The sequence below is a fragment of the Falco punctatus genome (genome assembly GCF_963210335.1).
Source record: "Falco punctatus genome assembly, chromosome: 2".
Classification (NCBI taxonomy): domain Eukaryota; kingdom Metazoa; phylum Chordata; class Aves; order Falconiformes; family Falconidae; genus Falco; species Falco punctatus.
The window spans coordinates 78,550,553-78,570,409 of record NC_137581.1 but is presented as its reverse complement, the minus strand read 5'-3'; the positions used below and the strand labels follow the sequence as shown (position 1 = coordinate 78,570,409).

At 39.9% G+C, this 19,857-nt stretch overlaps 1 protein-coding gene across 2 annotated transcripts in view; it reads left to right on the top strand.

Moving 5' to 3' along the window:
* Positions 1 to 19,857, top strand: part of DSCAM (DS cell adhesion molecule) — a 484,929-nt gene that overhangs the window by 351,528 nt on the left and 113,544 nt on the right. For both annotated transcript variants that reach the window (XM_080376609.1, XM_080376610.1), the window contains exons 12-16: positions 4,562 to 4,758; positions 7,825 to 7,921; positions 9,373 to 9,501; positions 14,602 to 14,769; positions 18,740 to 18,810. In XM_080376609.1, the coding sequence (XP_080232735.1) occupies positions 4,562 to 4,758; positions 7,825 to 7,921; positions 9,373 to 9,501; positions 14,602 to 14,769; positions 18,740 to 18,810 (662 nt within the window). The remainder of the gene's footprint in view (positions 1 to 4,561; positions 4,759 to 7,824; positions 7,922 to 9,372; positions 9,502 to 14,601; positions 14,770 to 18,739; positions 18,811 to 19,857) is intronic.

Sequence of the window (19,857 nt, the reverse complement as noted above, 5' to 3'; positions counted from 1 at the left end):
GCAGAGATCTTCAGACCAAGAAAAGTGGAGACACGGTGAGATGTGTTGATGTGCTGGGAGTCACATTGCTGACAGAGTCCAGGACATGTCTGTTACCAGGCACACTCTCAAATTCTCACTGTGTTCAGTTATCTCCAGATCACTGGATCTGTTTATCTGCTGCATCTTTTCCATCCTCTTTCTCAAGCACAATTTGAATCTGCATTAACGTTTGTCTATGATCAGCAATCTAACTTTCAATAAATCTCAAAACACATTGCACAGTGTCACAGGGCATTGCTCCATTGATTGTGGTGTTGGCTGAGTTATATTCCTCTCTTCTCACCAGAGCCAGGTTGCTAGAAAAGTACTGTTTGGATACTACAGATAGTGGTAGTTCTTAAACATACTCAGAACTTCACTCAGTCTTAGAATCATTTATGGGTGCTACAAGGATATTTAGTGTATAATCACAAATTAAAAGATAGGGAGCCTTTTAATTTGCTTTCTTCCCACATGGCTATTTCCATCTATGAACTGAAAAACATAAAAAAATGATATTGCCACACACACACACACATGCTCCCTACATAATTTTTAAAATTAATGTGAATTTCGGGTTTCTAGTAATTCATCAAGGTTTGTTGTAAAAGGATTCAAAAGTTCCTGTTACGTTGCTTAAGCTTCACCTAACTTACTATAGCCTCCTTACTCTAAATAATGAGACTAGTTTTTGTCAAGGTAACTAAATCTTTTCATTTTTATTTGTATTCAGTTCCTGATGAAGCACTCAGCAGTAGCAGAGGAAAGAGAATCAAATCAAGTAATTTTTACTGATTCTCAGGAAAGGTCCAGGTTCAGTTTTCTCGAAGAGTGGCACAAAAGGTTCTTGCTTTGTCTGAACCAGTTCCATGATTCTTATGAGTAACTTCAACTACTGAATTTTGCACTTCAGTTTTTAATAATGGAATTACTTCTTCTTGGATTGCCATGAAGAAAGGGGAAAACACTGGGCTGACTTGGGAAAAGGAAAAAACTAATCAGATTTCCAAATGGAATCCCAACTTTAAACAGAGAAACCGACTATATTAATGCTGCTGGCAGTGATATGCGTACCTTGAAAATGGAAATTGCTATAATCTATAAAGTGTAGCTTCTGTTTTGTCCACTTTTGACCCATAGACCTTTAACAATGCCCAGCACCACATGGCGTGCTTTAGAGGAAGATGTGAGAACCTCAAATGAGAGAGAATTGGATTGATTTGTCACATAGGGAAGCTTACACCGAAATCCTAGAACATGACTTAATTTATTTCTTGAACATGCACAGCAACATGCCCATCCCTTCCAAAACTCTCATAAAAATATATATCGTTATATGTGAGTGTATATAATGTATATTTCAAGAGATAAAAGTGATACACAATCTTAATATGGCACCTGAATCATCTTGATATATTTCTAAATGCCTTCACTTTTTTTTTTTAAGACACCCTGAGAGAATATCTCATGCATATGTAGTACAGATTTAGTTTGCTTATTTACAGTTTTCTGGATTATTTTGTCAGTAAAGAGCCAGCATATTTATCTTAGTTATTTGCATCGGTAATTTGATTAAAGATAATTGGAGGATGAAGAAATATGTTGCCTAAAATATCCTTGGGAACACGGCTTTGTTACCAGAAATCTTTTGACATAGAGGAAGATAAAAAGAAGAGCTTATGGTTTAGGATCATTGGAGATAAATTGTGAAGAGTAAAAAATCATCTTTGGAGGAAGGGGAAATATTTAGCTGTGAGGCATTGCTATGGCAATAAGGAATGTGTGTGGAAGATTATGTGAGAGGAAGGGAAGGATAAGCAGGGATAAAGCTGTATCTGAGGAATAAAGTCATCTTTCTTTACATGTTTTTATGCTGCTCTTATTAAGAAAGTTTGTTGGGGGAAAAAATGAGCTTCATAAGTTAGCCTCTGTTTTTTTAAAAAGCAAGCAAGATAGTCACAGTGTTTGGTTTGCACTGCCAAAGGGACTCTTTGTAGACAACTGTTTAGGAGACCTGAAAGTGAAGAAGGAGTTCCTGATACAGGCTCCTCAAGGTCCATGGGATTTAAATCCAGATGCAAATGTCCTGGTTTCTGTGGCTGAAGCACATTTTGTGCTCCTGCCTGTGAAGCTGAACCCTCCTGCCTGGGACATGGGCACCCCAGGAGCTCAGGTACCTCGTGGGAAAGCTCCTGAGCGGTCAAGGTGCATGCGCCCTTCATCACCAGAGAAACTCAAAGCAGGAGATACTGCTGGGAAGGAGGACTGCAGCTGTAGAGGAAATCACTTAGGCAACTTGGGAGGCTGGCGTGGTTTAAATAAGGATGGGAAATGAGGTTGGAGGAGGAAAACCTTGTTGTAGGGGTTTGGGAACATGTGAGAACCGGAGGAGGCTGCAGCAGGAAGAGGAGAGGGAGAGGTGAAGGGGACTGGATAGTGTTGCATTGAGGGAAAAGAGGGAGATGTGGAAAGGTATGCCTAATGGAGAAGTAAGGGACATGTGGGAGGCTTGGGAGATTATGGAAGGAAGAAAAGTGATGGCACAAGCTAATGATGGTAATGTGGACTCCTTAATAGCCTGCCACTCATTTGACTTGGGTCTCTTATTGATGAACAAAAGGCATAGAAGGATATATTGGTCTATTTCAGGTGTTGCAGGTGAGGGCAGATATGTTCAAGTGCACATACCTGCACATAGAGGACCCACAGGCCTGCAGCTGCCTAGACCTGGTAGACTAGCTTCTGTGTTTGGAAGCAACAAGCCCATGGCCACAAGAAAAAGTGACTTTCTGAAAGCAACCTCCTTGTGGGTACTAGTACTTGGACAGATGCCACATAAAACTGAAGCTATTTTCATTCTCTGGAAGACAGAATCAGACTTGTCCTAGTATTCTCTTCTGATTATTCATCATTTCTTCTCTTTGAATGATCCTCTTTGACAAAACTAATTGGTACCTAGTATCCAAACAGTGAAACAAGGCTTACTTCATCACTAATGCATTTTGGAAGAGTCTTATGTCTCACATAAGACCTTTCTAAGAGTTCTTCCTGTAATTAGATCCCTTAACCCACAGCTCCACAGCCCTGTTAATTTTCAAATTGGTGTGTTTTGGTTCAGGAAGCCTTTGAACAGGGAAAGCTGCATCCTGACATATTGTCATATCCAAGCATCGACAGCTCTGGCACGGGAAAAGGTCATGCCACCAAGCATTAACATTACAGAATAGCAGTTATAATAATTTATTTAAATAAGGATTTATTTTTTTTTTTTAGACCAGGAAGGCCTCAAATCAGGTCCTGTGCCAATGTAATCTTGTTAAAATACAGGCCCAGAGAAGTTCAGATGGAAAAAGTGAGTTGTTCTGATAAGAAGAGGCAAGTGTCCATGCATAAAAACAAGGAGAGGGGGGCTATTGCAGGAGTCAGCCCTGGAGTTCAAGAGTGTAGAGAAGGGACTTGCTGCCACCTCATATGCTTTGAAAGGAGTGGGACAGATTCATTCGGAAGAGAGCAGTTCTGTGTGCTGTCCAGGGCTTTCCAGCTTCTGCCAGGCAGGAAAAGGGCCAGAACTGAAAGACAGATTCATGAGCTTTAATTCTTCCTACTCACAAATGCCCAGATGCTATTCATTGGTTGACAAATCATATGGGAAGGAAAGAACAGGCTACTAAGGACTTCAAAGAGATCATCTAGTTTCAAAATTGTCATGTTTTTAGAGGTTTGCAGAAAAAAAACTCTGAGGATTTTTTCTTCCTTTTTCTAGAAAATTTTTATTCCAAAATGTGAAAATACTTGAGATTTAAGCCTTTTCTTGCTAGGAGAGTACGTTTTTCAATATTAATATTTTTTAAAGTCCTGAATGATTAAAGAAGTTGACAATTATGTCTAAACTGTTCTGCAAATACCTTCTGAATACAATAAAAGCTCAAATCTAGCTAGGTTTATTGTCAGTTTAATTATACTTTCAGTTCAGTACAGTTTAACTATGCACTCGGCACATACATGGACTGTAAGCTTTTTGGTGCAGAGCTTTTATTTTAATTTTTTACAGCTCCTGGTTTAATTGAGCCCTCATTTTGATAGGTCATTACTGTCATACAAAATGGTAGAGCATATCTGTCAGCAAATAAAATAGTAGCTTAAAAGGAATAAGAAATCTTTATCAGTTCTTTATTGGCCCTGTACCTGAATGCTTACTACTTACAGTACCTGTATGTACTGTGAATATTTTAATTATCTTACAAGTTGTCCTATGAGAAGCAAAACAAATGGAGCCAGACTTCCTCTGGATTTGCATCTTCTCTGCAGCCCCACTGTCCAGTCCCAGCTCCTTTCTGCTAAGTTCCCTCTAAGGCGTATCTTCAATCTTAAGAAAATTATCTTACACAGGAATTAAAGTAAAATAATTTCTCACATTTTTGGCCATCTGGTCGAATATGGACAAGCTGAATGAGACCCAGATTGAAGGGCCAACCCTGTGTCATCAGAGTAGTCAGTTTGCTGAAAAGCAATTTTTTTGTTTTGTTTTGTCTGTTTTTAGTTCCAGCTATGATAACTTCCTACCCAAATACCACCTTGGCAACACAAGGTCAAAAGAAGGAGATGAGTTGCACAGCGCATGGAGAGAAACCCATCATAGTCCGCTGGGAAAAAGAAGACCGAATCATTAACCCTGAAATGTCCCGTTACCTTGTTTCCACCAAGGAAGTTGGAGATGAAGTGATCTCTACTCTACAGGTAAGAAAACAAAGTGTCCCATGACTTGTCTACATGTGTGAGAGTGTTGGTTGATCTGGTTTTGATGGGGATGCACAGCTACCTCTGCCCTGCAAGGTGAGAGCTTCACCACTCACTCTACCTATGGTTCAACCCTTGAAAGCTGGTAGCAAGAGGAGGTAGAGGAAACCTCTGCATCCCACCCCCCAGAAAAATTAGTTTCCATCTTCCCGTGCTCTAGAGACATCAACAAAGTGAGTCTGGCTTGCAGCCCCCCCATCCTTTCTGTCTCAGCAGCAACACGGCTCATACCTTAGCTGGCCCTTCCTGGGGTGGCACAGCTCACTTTTGAGTACACTGCTGAAAAGCGCTGAGTGAATATCTGAACCCTAACTCTGATGTGTGTCAGGCTTATCTCCACCAAAATTATTAAGCTGTTTTGAGATAAAAATTCTGTCTTTTTCAACTATTTTTCTCCCTCCCTTTCACTTTGCGGGGCTTGTGAGACCATTTTACAAAGCCAGGTTAGTCATCAGATTCAAAGTGAGGTGGAAGGAAAAGGCACATGTAAATATATAGGTAGTGTATTTATTGCTTCCAGTAGTATTTGGCACTTACTGTACACAGCAGAAGTCACCAAGAAGTCAACAACTGACTAGCAAACAGTCACAGTCTGCACCTTCACTTCTGCTTCTGTGACAGGCAGCTGTCTGGTGGGTGGGAGCCATGCAGCTAAACTTGCCTGACAAGCCAGCATGTGGGACTCCATGAACTCCTAAGTGGCTGACCTGGGTTAGATTGAAGGGGTTACCCGAGTGGCACTGCTGTTTTGGAGACTTATGTTTCCCAAAGAGGCCATAGAAGCACAGGACTCTGCTGCGGTTCTGGTGTCACCTACAATGAGTGGGGCTATGATGTTGCTCTCAGAACACCAGGATACAGCTTTTTCCACTCAAATTTGAGATTTACTAATGTGAACAGCCCAATCGTTCATATTTTTGCATGTGCCTTTTTGAAATCTAAATTTTTTTTAAAAGAAGTCATATAGATTTTCAGTGAAAAATCTTGATTTTCCGTTTTTCAGTCACATTCTTAAAAACATTTTTACTGGGCTCAAGGAAATAATTCCCTAGCTCTCTAGCGATTGCCCGTATTCTAATGTAACTCTGAAGGTATATCTCTTTCCTTACTATCCAAAAGTTGTGTTGTATGATATCCAGTAAAAATCTGGTTTTGCTTTCTGTGAGGGAGCTTTGTCATTGATTTCTATGAGGAAGATTAAGTTCTATGTGTAACTTTGTTCATATTAGTGTATTTCTGTTATAAATAATATTTAATTATAGGATAGACCCCTAGACCTCTCTTCCCTCATTTATCTTATTGACTTTAATAAGATAATGCCTGGATGCACAGCAATGTTGGTTTTTGGAAGGCTGGAGACCTGCCTGGAGGGTTCACTTCTGAAGCAGTTGCGTACAGTAGTGGTGTTCTACATCCATATATGTATGTTACATACAAAACCTTTGACTTCTGAGAGATAAAATGCCCCAAAACCAGAAAATACCAGGATTAAGTTTGTCTCTGAAGCTTTTAACTCTGCTTTTGCATGTGTGTGCGTGATGATGTGATCTTCAGTTGTATACTCAGCTTTTATTTTTTCTGCAGGACCCCTGCCTCAGTCAGGCATGACTTGGATTTTCTCTGGAGTTGAATTAGGGTTGAGTAATGAAAGACACTGTGTGATGCAAGGCTGATCATTGAAACAAAACTTTTCACAGGTGGCCAATAATTGTGTGTTCTTTGTTTTCTAGGTACTTGCCTTGAGCCCTTGGGGTCTGATTTGCAGAAGTACTAAGCCCTCATAGCTGCAGCTTAACTCAATGGAAACTGTTACGAACACATTAAACACTATTTATTGCTAAGGACTCTGAGGGGGGAAAAAAAGGCCCTAGATGTATCAAATCGGGCTCTGAAAAATTTTGCTTTCCTGTCTTAAATCTCAGCCAAATGTGCAACTTAACGCAGCTTGACAAGTTACCACATCTCAGATGATAACTCCCCAATATCCTCGTAGTGAGTGGGAAATTAATCCATTTATCTTAACAAACAGTGAATGAGAGTTGTGCTCATATTACCTTGGCTTTGCTGAGGAATAAAGAGCACGTGGAGTTACCATGGCTCAGCTAATATGTGGCAACTTGTCAAGAAGCCACAAACATTATCGTATGTCTGGTTCCTTAATTCCCCATACAAAATGCTGGGAACACTCTTCGTGATGTCAGGGTTTATGAAAATAAATTCACTCATGTTTCTGAAATGGGTATTGCATAGGTGAATCCACAGAAAAAGCTATGAGAAAATGAATAAATCTGTCTTCAGGGCACAGTTTGAACTGTGTGCAGTAAATAAAGTGTGGAGCAGCACACTGAGCAATGAGAAGAAAATGGTATTTAGAATATCTGCTCATTTTAAAAAGATCCTCTCCCTATTGTACATTGAATGAAGCAGTGGTCCTGTAGAAAAATATCATTATGATCATGTACATACAGATTATGTATAACTTTCCATGTTATTAAATAACAAATTGAAAAGAAAGACCACCCAAAATTTTATTATGAGGCACCATGCTGAATACTGCAGGGTTCACCACCAGTGTTTGAACCTTTATTTCCTCCACACAGACTTCAGCCACTTGAGTTATTTTCAGAAATAAGTAGAAAAAATTGGAGGCAGCAGGAGGCACCATGTTGTATGGAAAATTTCAGCCAACTGTTAAACACTTGGCAAACTTAGGAGTAACTGGAAACAAGACTCCTAACGAGAAGCTACAGGAATAGGTGGTGCTCCAACTCCTGGTTACCCACAGAGCTGGTAGCCTGTTTCCTCAGCCCAGGTGTTGCTAGTTTTGATAAGTCCCAGTATTTTGAATGTTTTAGTATGCATATGTATGTATGCGTATAACATGCAATATCTATTACTGTCAAGTAAAACAGTCTGTACAGTTTTTCTTGCACCATACAGAAAAGCTGTTGGTTTATTTTCTCTGCGTGCTGTTCAATCAATCACTTCTTTTCAAACCACCTATAGATTTTGCCAACTGTGCGTGAAGATTCTGGCTTCTTTTCCTGCCATGCCATCAATTCTTACGGGGAGGATCGTGGAATAATTCAGCTCACTGTGCAAGGTAGGAAGAGGACAACACAAGGAAAAAACCACAGCTATTGTAGTACAGTAACTGGATGCCATCCTCAGAAATCTGTTGGGGGAGGGAGGCTCTGATTCCTAATTAAATGTATTCCTCATTGTCAAAGAAATGAGGAGCCACATTAAGATACTCAGTCTTTCATTTTCCAGCATCACAGATTAAATCAAAATAAAGAATAAGCTCAAGTCTTCCTAGATCTGTACACATTAAAGAATAAGCTCAAGTCTTCCTAGATCTGTACACATTAATAAGGAGAATTTTTCTTAAATACACTAGCTGACAATCTACTAAAGATACTTGAAACTATCATCTTCAGCAGGGGCAGTGGGTATGAGGGGCTTGCTTTTTGAGGGGAGAGAGTTGCGTTTGTTTTTAAGGGACAAATGTGCTTAAAACCCAAGTCCGAAATAAAGCAAAAGTGATCTGACTTTATCTCTAGAGAAATGTTAAACCTACTGTGGATCTTTAAACAAAATATTTCAAGTTTAATCAGTCAAAGTGAATTGTAATCAGTTTGCACAATACACACTCCAGGAGCCGATGTTGCCTGGGGCTGGGGTTCCCCTCCCGCAAGGTTTCACTCAGGCAGCAGCAAGTCCTGGGGTGGCTGGGTTGACAGTATCTGAGATGCAGAGCACAGGCAGGACAGCCACTGGCCACTGCTTATTTCTGTGCAATGCTTGTTCCTGTGTTTGTATGCCTTTGAGCACACACACAACAAATTTCTAGAACTTGCAAATTTCTTTCTCCCCACTCTTAATTTCAAGTAACAGCAGATTTCAGTGAATGCCTAAGGCAGCCCTGTCGAAAAATTCAGGTGGAGTTTGGGGACAGGTTCTCAGTTACACCACTGCTCATTTAAACTGCCATGACAACTTAAAAGGCCATTAGAATGGGTATAAATGCTGTTTATTTACAACCTTAACTTCAGAGGCAGAAAGAGGTTTCAGTGTAATGTTATATTGTTATCAAATTATTCTGTAATTTAAAGACAGACTTTTAAACATACTCAAAGAGATAGAAATTTCATTCCCTCCTCCCACCAAATCTGGCACTTTTAATTTGGTCTGCATATATCTACCATCACCTTCTGTGTAAAAACTGTATCAGTGTAACATAGTGTTCAAGGCAAAAATCTTTTCTAGCATGAGTAGTCCAATCTGGAGTGCTTTTAAGGAAATGCAAATCTATGTTGCATATAAGAAGGTTCAACAGAAGTCAGCAATCAGTGACTCCTAGCTGAAAAGTGATTCTTCCTCCTTCTGTCGAGTATTCTTCAGCAGGTGACTAACTGGCTCAGGGTACTGAGTGACCAGAGAAAGTGCCGTGACAGCTAACCAGCAGTAAGCTATACCAGTGCCACGCTCATTAATATTATCTTGTTAAGAGTACAGGTTTTCTTCTGACTAAAACTGTGTGTGTTTACTTAGAGCCCCCTGACCCTCCTGAAATAGAAATCCGAGAGGTAAGGGCACGCAGTATTGCTCTCAGATGGACCATGGGGTTTGATGGAAACAGCCCAATCACCGGCTACGACATCGAGTGCAAGAACAAATCAGGTAAGAAATCATCTTCCTCTGAAGTAATCTTCATCGCTAGTCATTCATCACTGAATTTGTATCATAAAAGATAACTCATAAATTGAAACTGCCTGATGGAAATTTTTACCATGGTTTATTTAATATTCCACCCTAAGATTTATCTTCATTTGTTGTCTTTTTCTTTTTTTTTTTTTTCTTCTTTTTTTTTGAGGCACGGACATTAAGTTTAGCGATTGCTGCTTTTCCCTTTAACCAGAGAAATCTACACGTAGAGGGAACAAATTTTAAAACTAGCCATTCTAAGTGATAGCTGGTATGATGATTTTGCCAGCTGATTCTTGGTCTCTGTTCTTATCTGTTCTCCATTTGGATTTTTTTCTTTTAGTTTTCTGGTTTTCCCTAAAGAGAAAATACCTGCCTTTACAAATTATCTTTTCCTGTAGTACTGATTTTTAGAAGTTATTTTCTATAGATTATAGAGTCATAGAGTCATTTAGGTTGGAAAGACCTTTGAGATCATGAAGTCCAACTGAAATAGAGATATATATGAATATAGATATGTAGATATGAGTACATGGCATCTTCCCTGGAAAGTCAGCAGTGAAAGAGGGTAGTTATGAGAATTTAGCTATGTAGTAGTCTGCTGAAGCACCATGCAGAGTTTTCAGTAGCATGCTGGAAATACTCTGAGACTCAGTCCACTAACAGAAATGTTCTAGGTGTTCTTATCAGTGAATCATTCTGTTTATCTAAGCAGCTATAGTACTTTTATAGTCTTCTCCCTTCAGTTTTACATCTCCTCTGAGATATAAAAATGTACATAAAATTTTTAAATCTGCCAATTTTTTTTTAATTATTCTAATACCTATCTTTACTATTCTTCATTTGTCTACATTTTGTATTTCCTTTGTGCTTTAGTTAGGCAAAAATGTCATGATGCTTTCTTTACTATTTTCTGAAATGTTAAATCATCAGTCACCATTTTTACATTGGCTTTGTAAATATAATTGATATTGTACAGGTGAGCATGGTACCTGAAAGATTACCCACTGAGGATGTGGCCAGGGATTGCAGCTTTGGAGATGTAGACTAGGCAAGGATGCATTCAAGGGACATGCATACATAAAAGTTTTTGGGCTTTGTTTTCTTTTTGATTCTTTTCATTTCTTTCCAACTACCCACCTGCTCCAGGACAGCTTTTGGAATTCTTGCCTGATACACCCTAAAAAATCACTTGTATTTCTAAATGATGTAACTCAGCATAACACAATCTAGGAAGATGGAGCTACTTTCCCTTGATTGAAGCAGCGCTGGGAAGGGACTTCAGAGCTCTAGAATAACTTTGTTAGATTTAGTGGAATGTTTTCAAGTGATAATGCAGAATGCAGGCACAGATTAAATGGTAATTGCTGTGAGCTTGCATTGCAAAATTATGTCTATAATATGGCATGATGAATCAATAGCAAGACAGCAAATGAAGCGCCATCATTTTGGATGAAAACATCAAGACACAACATAGTGGTAAGAGTTAAAACACTGAAAGAAATTAAAAATAGTGGGTGGCAGAATGAGTGTTGGAGAAAATACTTCTTTGTATATGAGGCCAAATACTGGAGGCCATGACGTAAAAAGAGCAGGTTATCCTCATCTCACTGCAAACAACAGAAACATCATTTTTTAGAATCTGAGGCTGAATTTTTGGAGAAACTAGGATCAAGGGGTTAAATTCTTGCACATTTTTGTCATTAATTAAATCATCAAGAAGGTGAAATGGCAGAGATGATTACTGAAGAACTCGCACATGGTAGTGGAGGGAAGTTAGAACAAAGAAGAGGGAATTAAGAAAACTTCTTATGGTTTCCAGATATCAAAGGGACAGAAGAAAACTTAGGGAAAAAGTTCACAGTCCAGATGGCAAGGTCAGGGAATATCCTGCCAAGGTCAGAGTAAAGCTGTAGACTGCACAGTTGTGTTTAGTGAGAATTTTCTACCTATGTTGCTTACTCTAAGGACTCAGATATGGGTTTACAGGAGGGTACATCTTCTAGGCTCCTCAGGAAGGAAAACTGCAGAATTTTTCAGTTTCAGAGAACGTGCAGGTGACCACATATGGACTTCACTGCATGGTGCTGCCCTCAGGTATCCTATCTGTCTCTGCCATGCCATCAGACAAAAAAGACACATTAGTTACCCTCCAGAAGGAGCATGGAGTTGCCTGTTACATTGGTAGGGGGCATCTGTAGGGTCCAGTTGCCATGTAGGATCAATATGAATAGTGAGAGCTCAGCTTTTCAGGCTGTTTCAGTACTTCGATACGATGACTGTCTGCACAGAAATGTACCTGTGGCACTCAGGCCTGGTCCTTCATTGAAACCACTGTTGTGTAGCCATCAGACTTTTCCATCAGAGGTGTCCAAAAATGTTTGAAGATAGGAACAGGTATGTGGGTTTCTTCTTGTGCCTCTCTCCTCATCCTTTTTTATGTCATTAGGCAAAACCGAGGGGCAAACCGAATATCAGTCCAGCTTAAGTCCTGATCGGAAGGGAAAGGACTGTGCATTGTGCTTTCGTGTGCACACGTGTGAATCCTGAGCATCCTTCAGTATTCAGATGCCTTCGCAGAGCTGGGGAGCTCCCCCCATCCCTGCTGAGGCAGCGGCGAGGCGGCTGGGCGGGTGCAGTACCGGCAGCGGCCGCCAGATGGCAGCGCCGGCCGGGCCCGAGAGCGGCAGCCGCGTCCCGCAGTCACATTCCGCAGCGCCGCAAACGGGCCCTCGTTGTCTTCCGCACAGTCATCCCAAAGCATCAGACTTCAGGAACGGGGGGGAAGCTGCTAGATTTCATGAAATCCCATTTTTTCATAGATCATAGTGTCCGCGTGCATTTTGTAGAATACTGAGAAATGCCTGGGTGTCACATTTTATGAGTGGAATAAAGATTACATTGAAAATTCCACTCTTTCTTTTTTGGGTTTTTTTTTAGTTTTTTGTTTGTTTGTTTGTTTGCTAGCCCATTGCTGCTTGTTTTCTGTGCTTTTTCTGTGTCTCTAGGTAAATAGATTTTAGAGCTCTCCGAAACAAACAATAAAAACCAGAAGAGCCAATAGTCAATCTTAATACCTCATTCAATTACTTACCACATGGACACGAACGAATATTTTTACAGTTTTCCAGAAGAAATAAATGATTTATTTTTTTTCTTAGTAACATTTTTTTCAAAACTGCAAACAGTTTTAGAATAAAAATTATTACTTTTGTTCAGGACTGGCTCAGTTTGGAGTGATTGCTCTTGTTGGTTTATTTTTCCTTCAAGAAGGGAATACATGTATCAAAATACACTCCTGAATTCAATGCATTAGTTGTAAATAAACTCTGGAAACTTACGTTTAGAAGTACAGAAGATGTGAGTTTTCATCTCTCTCTTTCTCCATGGTGTGTCATTACTTAACCAACTAAGAATCACCAGAATTTTTCAAATTTGTTTATGTGATTTCAGCAGCTATGTATGTACTGCAGATGGCTGCCACTCAGGGGTCAGTATTTCAAATAACTCAGGTGATTTGATAATATACAGACTGTATTAAAAGAAATTCTCATCATCCTCAACAGAAATTTAACATGTTCTCCATACTGAGGAGGTCTTTTTTCTAAATTCCTTTTCTGTTGGCATAGTATACTGGAACAGACAGAGTCTCCTTCTGTGCTTGTATAACATTTAACACAATGGAGTGTAACTGCTGGTTAAAATTCTGTAAAGTTTAAGAAATTCTGAGAAGTTGTAGCAAACTGAAAGGAAGTTGTAGCAGCTCTGCCTGCAGGTAAGCCCTTTAAAGCTTCTGAAAGTATCCTACAGAGGAAGCTGTGACAAACTCAGTTACCAAGGAAAAATACATTCACATGAATTTGATTAGCACTTAAATGTCTGATTCCTGAATATTTTCTGGGTAAATGAAGTCACATGGGCAAGCAAACAGGCCCTGTAGTCAGCCAAACTGCAGATGTCATTGTGACAACTTGTGCATCTTTTAGCAAGTTTATAAAAAAGAATTTACACAGTATGTGCAAATATTTTGTATCTGAGTGAGCTTTCTATTTTTAAACTAGTCTTCCTTATCTGATGAGCTTCCAGCGATCCACCCACAGTGACCCATACTGTAAACCATTCCTGTAGAGCCTCCAGTGACATCCCCCATAGGATGCTGCAGAGGTTGAAGGAGGAACATTGCCTGCAGTAAGAAAGAAATGAAGGATGGCAACTCATAAAAGACATCAAGATGCTTTAATGGATAAATTCTATTATTTTGTTTGCAGCAATTGAATACTTGGATGAATAGGAGGGGTTACTGTGTTTAGCCAATTTCCATTCTTTTTCCTATTATAAGTCTGGAGAATTTATTAAAATCATAACAGGCAGATGAAGAGTAAGCATAAATAATAACAACGTGCTCCTCCTTTTACAGATACATACAAACAGCTAAGAGGGTTCTACATTCCCCTTGTAGTAAACTGTTTCTGCATCTTTACACAAGTAAGGGAAAGAGCATCAGTCCTGGAGGGTGCTGGGCCCATGTCTAAGTATTCCAAGCTTGTGCTCACTGTTCGCCTGTGGTCTGAGCTCCTGGAATTTGAGATCAAAATTTCTGCCTGACCTCTGCTAGTCTAAGAGCCCTCCATTGCTGTTTAAGTCCCTTTCCTCCCATTTTGGAGCACAACCAACCTTCTTGCTGAGTGAAGATCCCTTTGGGGCAGCAGCTCCCATCTTTTTCACAGTTGTTCCAATGTAGCAATGGTAAAAAAAAAGAGTATGCAAACACACACACAAAACTGGGGAATCTTTGCTGCTCTCACCACATCCTCAAAAAAAGACAAAGGAGTAGCTATTTCCTCAGATTTGCTGATGACCCAGGGTCAAGATCCCATTGCTCACCGCACCGGGCTCAGAGCAGTTGGGAGTGCTGTCAGGGAAGATAATCACTCAATTTACTTGTAGCAGCAGGCATTTTCTGGGTTAGTTCAGCAATGGCAGTATCCCGCTCTGCAAGACAGTATAGCTGCGTGCTTGTATTGGCGACATTAACATCATCTTTTGTCTGTTTTATTTTAACCTCTTATTGAATAGACTCTTGGGATTCTGTTCAGAGAACCAAAGATGTTTCCCCTCAGCTAAACCAAGCCACTATCATTGACCTCCACCCTTCCTCAACTTACAACATTCGCATGTATGCCAAGAATCGCATCGGCAAGAGTGAGGCCAGCAATGAGCTCACCATCACTACCGATGAAGCAGGTATGCCTTGGGTTTGTAGCATCTCAGTTGTGCTGGGAATTATTGCTCTTTGACATGAGTAATCTTAGCGTGAAATGCTGCTTATGTTGCTGCAGCTGCATTGAAAGAAATACTGAATTGTTCCCATAAAACATTGTGACTTTTGCAACTTCATCATGCAGGCCTATAATTAAAGCCATTCAGTGGCATCTAGTGGTCAAAGAAGACATTGTGCTCGAAATTTTCAGCCTTGGGGTACTGGAAACGGCACACCTATATCTAGTTAGGCAACTCACTCAACAACATCCTATTTTTAGTGGTGGTTCCTCCCCTGTGGGTTTGTGGCTTTCCTTAGATGCTCACATATTAGTATGGGTAACTGATTTAAGCTACCCCCATTTGAGAACATTGTTCTATATGAATCAAATCTTTTTTTGACTATTCCATCCCCCAACCCACTCACCATTTAGTTCTCTGATCACTGTGTAAGGCTGTTGGCTGTCATTAGTTAATATCATCCCACTGTTCTTTGTTCCCTTGTATTCTGCTACATCGCTGCAGGTTTCTGTACCAGGAGGGCTATGCAGGCATTTTCACCTTGGTGGCCAGAGTCACTCTTGTGTGTGCTTGAATTGCTGCCATCCAGTGCCATCTTATTTTTGTTTCTCAGGGCTAGCAGAAGTGGCAGATGGATAAGGACAGCATAGCCTTGTGCATGCTACCACATCCCCAGTCCTACATGTTAAATGTGACACTGAAAAAGACTTAACAGGTGAAAAGTGGAGGGCTACAGCTCTCTGTTTCAGGAATTAGGAGTGAAAATGCTCAATGGCCCTAAAGTAACTCTGCCAGGCATATATTGCAATGATATACAATGATACAATATATATAAAGGTGTCGGGAGTACCCCAAGCAACTTCAACACCCTTAGTCCACTGAAACTGGATGGTGTTACTCTGGAAAGCCTTGACCAGAAAGGAGCTTGCTCCTTTGTATTTGAAAACACATTTTTATCTTGCTAATTTTATTTTTCCTGTTACCTTACGCCAAGTCAGCTGTGCTTCCTTCTTTGGGGGTTTTGAGAGAAAACCGTAATGCAAGTATCTGGGTGGCAGTGTCCTGGCAGTGAAAACCGTGCTTCTTTTTCAAGGTTCATGTTGGTCTAGGCTTTGAACACTTGGTGACCAATCTCTAGTTCAGCTCATATGAATACAATTGTGTAATTCCCACTCATTTTCTCTGTGGGTGAATTTTACTATATTCTATATTTACTATATTTCACAGGGTGAAAATATACCCCTTGTCAGGAAAACGTGGTTTAGGCTCTAAGGGACTTTCTGAATAAGAACAGGACACAAGGAGGGCTCACAGTGCAACGCAGAATAAATGGGAGACAATATAAGCTGCATTTCTTTTTTCACCGGGTATCTTTTTTCATCCTAGTGGAAGGAAAGCCTTCCATGAACAGCTTTATTAATGGTGAATGGTTTGTTTGCAAAGTATTTCTCATTTGATCAGGGTTTTTCTCTTCCTTTTTTCCATGAAAATGTGAAATCACTAGATAAAACAGATATTCATTCTTCCAGCCAGCATCGTCTGTATCCCCAAAATGCCCATCCTTCCTCGTTGCATATACATCAAAGTAGAGGGGTGGGTCTTGGATCCACTTGCTCATTCTCTCTTATTCAACCATGGTTGGAATATTTCTCACTTGCCGAGTTTTTCCTGGCTGATAATTAAGTTGTCAGGATCAGCAGCTGGCCTTGAAATAAAAAAAAAAAAACAGCTTCCCCATGAACAGGGTGGAACCTTAACATCACGTTTTATTCAGTTCTTTGTAACCAAGTTTCAGAGCAATTGATCCTTTTGTTGCTGTCTTTTAAGAAGCTGTCTGTTTGGAGAAAAAAGACCAGCAGTGTGGAACTGTATTCAAAAGTCACTGATGTACCTAGGGGACAATTGGAAAAGAGAAGGTCAGGCTTAGGCAGAGTATGTGATGTTTGTCTCCTGGGTTTTGATTTCAGGTGGTGTGCGATGTGCAAGAGCAACATTTTTTGATCACTGTTTATTTCTGTTCTCTGCTTTTACAATAGGAAAAGGAGAACAGCATGGGTGCAGGGAATGAGAGAGAAGGTAATGAGAATGGAGCAAAATAAAGGTCCAAGAAAGACAATATAAAAACTGAACAACTCAAACCATGTTATTAGCAAGGGCATACAAATTGTGTATCACATATGACGGTGACCTGAGTCACCCAGCACTAGCTATTAGAAATAAAACTGTAAAGGCTCTCTGTGGCAAAAGGATAGTGAAGCATGGCATGATTTCAAACCCTGCAGGCCACCCTTTCCCTCCATACAACCACAGTTAACTCCTGTGTTGGAAAACAGAGGGCAAGTACACACTTGCAGTAACACTTGTCAGAAAAAACAAAAGCATTACGGCTGTTATTTAACAGTGAAATCAACAGAGGAAGCTGGCATATCTAGGGTTGCTTTATGTCTGTCACAAATTCTGTATGATGTAAGTATGAAAAATAAATGACTTCGTATTTAACATTTCACCATGGTATGCTGGGAACAGTTTACTACTCCAGTCTGTAAAATCTTTTGGGGTATACAAGAAAACAGTCAAGACTTTAAGGAGCACCTTTTAAAACCATTTTTAGGATCAAATGCTTTACTGAAATTCCACTACATTATAATGTACTCAGAGAAATGGCATTTGTGTTTGTCAGCAGGGGGGCAGAATCAAGGACAGGTTTCAAAAAATTCAGAGAGGTCTCATTTTTTGCCAGTGGGCTTTTTCCTCTTCTCTTTCCTATGCATTAATGCAAGGGGAATGGAAATAAAGTTCTTTCAACCTTTGGAAATTTCCCATATGAAGGACAGTCAAGAATGGCACAGAATAGGGCACCTTTAATAACTTAAACATATTATAGGCTGTATTCTGGGTCTCTCTGCTTTCATCAGTTAAAGCAAAATGTTCTGCTTCCCTTCACTACAGCTGTCATTTACTGCTGCTCCACCTCTAACAGCCCCATCTCACCCTTTTTATTGCTTTACTTCCTTTGTCATGCTATTAAACTTAATTTAATACCTTTTACTGAGGCCATATTCTGCATCAAGGGAACCCTCTACAGCAGCTTGAGATTACTCCATTCCTTTCTTCAGATCTTTCTTTTATAATGATTTACCTCGCTGAGCAAGCAATTTACTTCACACCTCTCTGTTCAGTCCCAGTCAATTCTTGATCTGCTCTGTAGCTGCTCAGCTGACAAGTTGGTTCCCCTATACTCAGGGCCTTCTTTTTTCATTTGTGTTTAAAGCATCATGCACGTGCTTGGCAGCATATTGATAATAAATGAAACTCCTCCTGATTCAGACAGGAGCTGCAGCATGCTTTTTTTCATCTGGCAGTTATTTTTAATCTGATTTCCAGGCTGGATACTTACACTGCGGAGGGGGAGAAAGTAAAATGTGCAGGTTTTTGTGTATAAAATATTTTATATTTGACTAAATGTGCTCAGTCTCTAGTGAACAAAGGGGATCGCACTGGAAAGTGTGTGACATGATGAAGGCTGGCTGAGGAGTTCCTGTCTCACCTGCTTTCAAATGAGTTCTGCTGCCTTTCTAATATTCTGACTGCTGAAAGTATGTCTTGCCTGTTTACAAAACAGAAAGAGCATTGTGTGCATATCACTCAATAAGAAAAGTCACTATTATTCGCTCTTCCTTTATTTGCCAGGCTGGTATGTGTTGGCATGTGTTGTATTTCACTGTTGGCCAGAGATGGCACCTGAATAAGGAAGATGCTAGGTTCTGGTTTTGTGTGATGAGGTGGTATCTTCAGTTGATTGACTTCATATGACATGGACTCAGTCCAAATCTTTGTGATGCTGGTGTGTGAAGTTGGTGACAAACCATATGAAGTGCTGAATTCTGTGTGTTGTGAAGGCCAGTTTTGATCTACCTCTCTTTTCCGTTTGCAGCTCCTGATGGTCCACCTCAGGATGTCCAGCTTGAGCCTATATCTTCACAAAGCATTAGGGTCACCTGGAAGGTAAGTACACACAGCCAAGAATATAGACTCTGGCAGTATTTTGGTGCATTCAAAGATGCCCCATTGATGGGAGTGTTACAACTGTGGATCAGTTACCTTAAGGAGTTATGTAAGGAGAGACCTTGCAGATACCTTTGTTGACAGATCTTACGTTGGCCATTAAGACTGGTGCACTATGCGAAGAAGGATCCTTCCATCAGAGAGTAACAACAGTAGCTGCTTGCCTGTACTGATGACAATAACATTTCCTACTGCCTTCTGATTTCAGAGATAAGGCTATATGCTTGGAAAATGAGCACACACAGAATTTCGGTGTGGTTTGTGGGAAAAATTCCCCAAACCATTGGAGCCAATGGGAGTTTTTCCCATTGCAATGGACTTTGGGACAGAGCCTTACTGAAGGCATGTCTGCACAGAGACAGCAATATAGTGTCTTGGTATAGTCCATGAGAACTGATGAATCAGAGCAATTGATTTTAAAATATCAGCACCTGATATGATTTAAACATCTAGCATGTCTTGTGACTCAGTTTTTTCTAGATTTTGCCCAATGTTTTGACAAGCACAGAATGTTTTAAATGCTTTCAGTATGATATCAGAGGTACTTAAGCCATGTTTTAAATGATTTTGTGCTATATACTGCTTGCACATTGTAGCAGACAGAATAAAGCTATCTAATTACAGTAGTGTAATCTCAATATGAATGGCAGTTTCCAAGTTGTATTGATAATTCCGTATATTTAAGATTCTGAAATATCCGGTATTACATGCTAGAGTGGGATGGTGGCATAATAGTAATTAATTTCTATAGTGATATTAATTACTCCTGCAAATGTGGGTAATGTATATTTTGCCCCAAGATATGGACCATCCAGAAAGTCAGGGTAGTAACAGTGAGCTGCCGCTTATTAACCATATAAATAACAGTGGGCTTTATTATTATTATTATTATTATTATTATCATCATCATCATCATCATCATCATTAATCCAGTAAATAACCATCACGACCCTGTGTTAGTTTTGAGTTGGTTCCTGAAAAGACAGG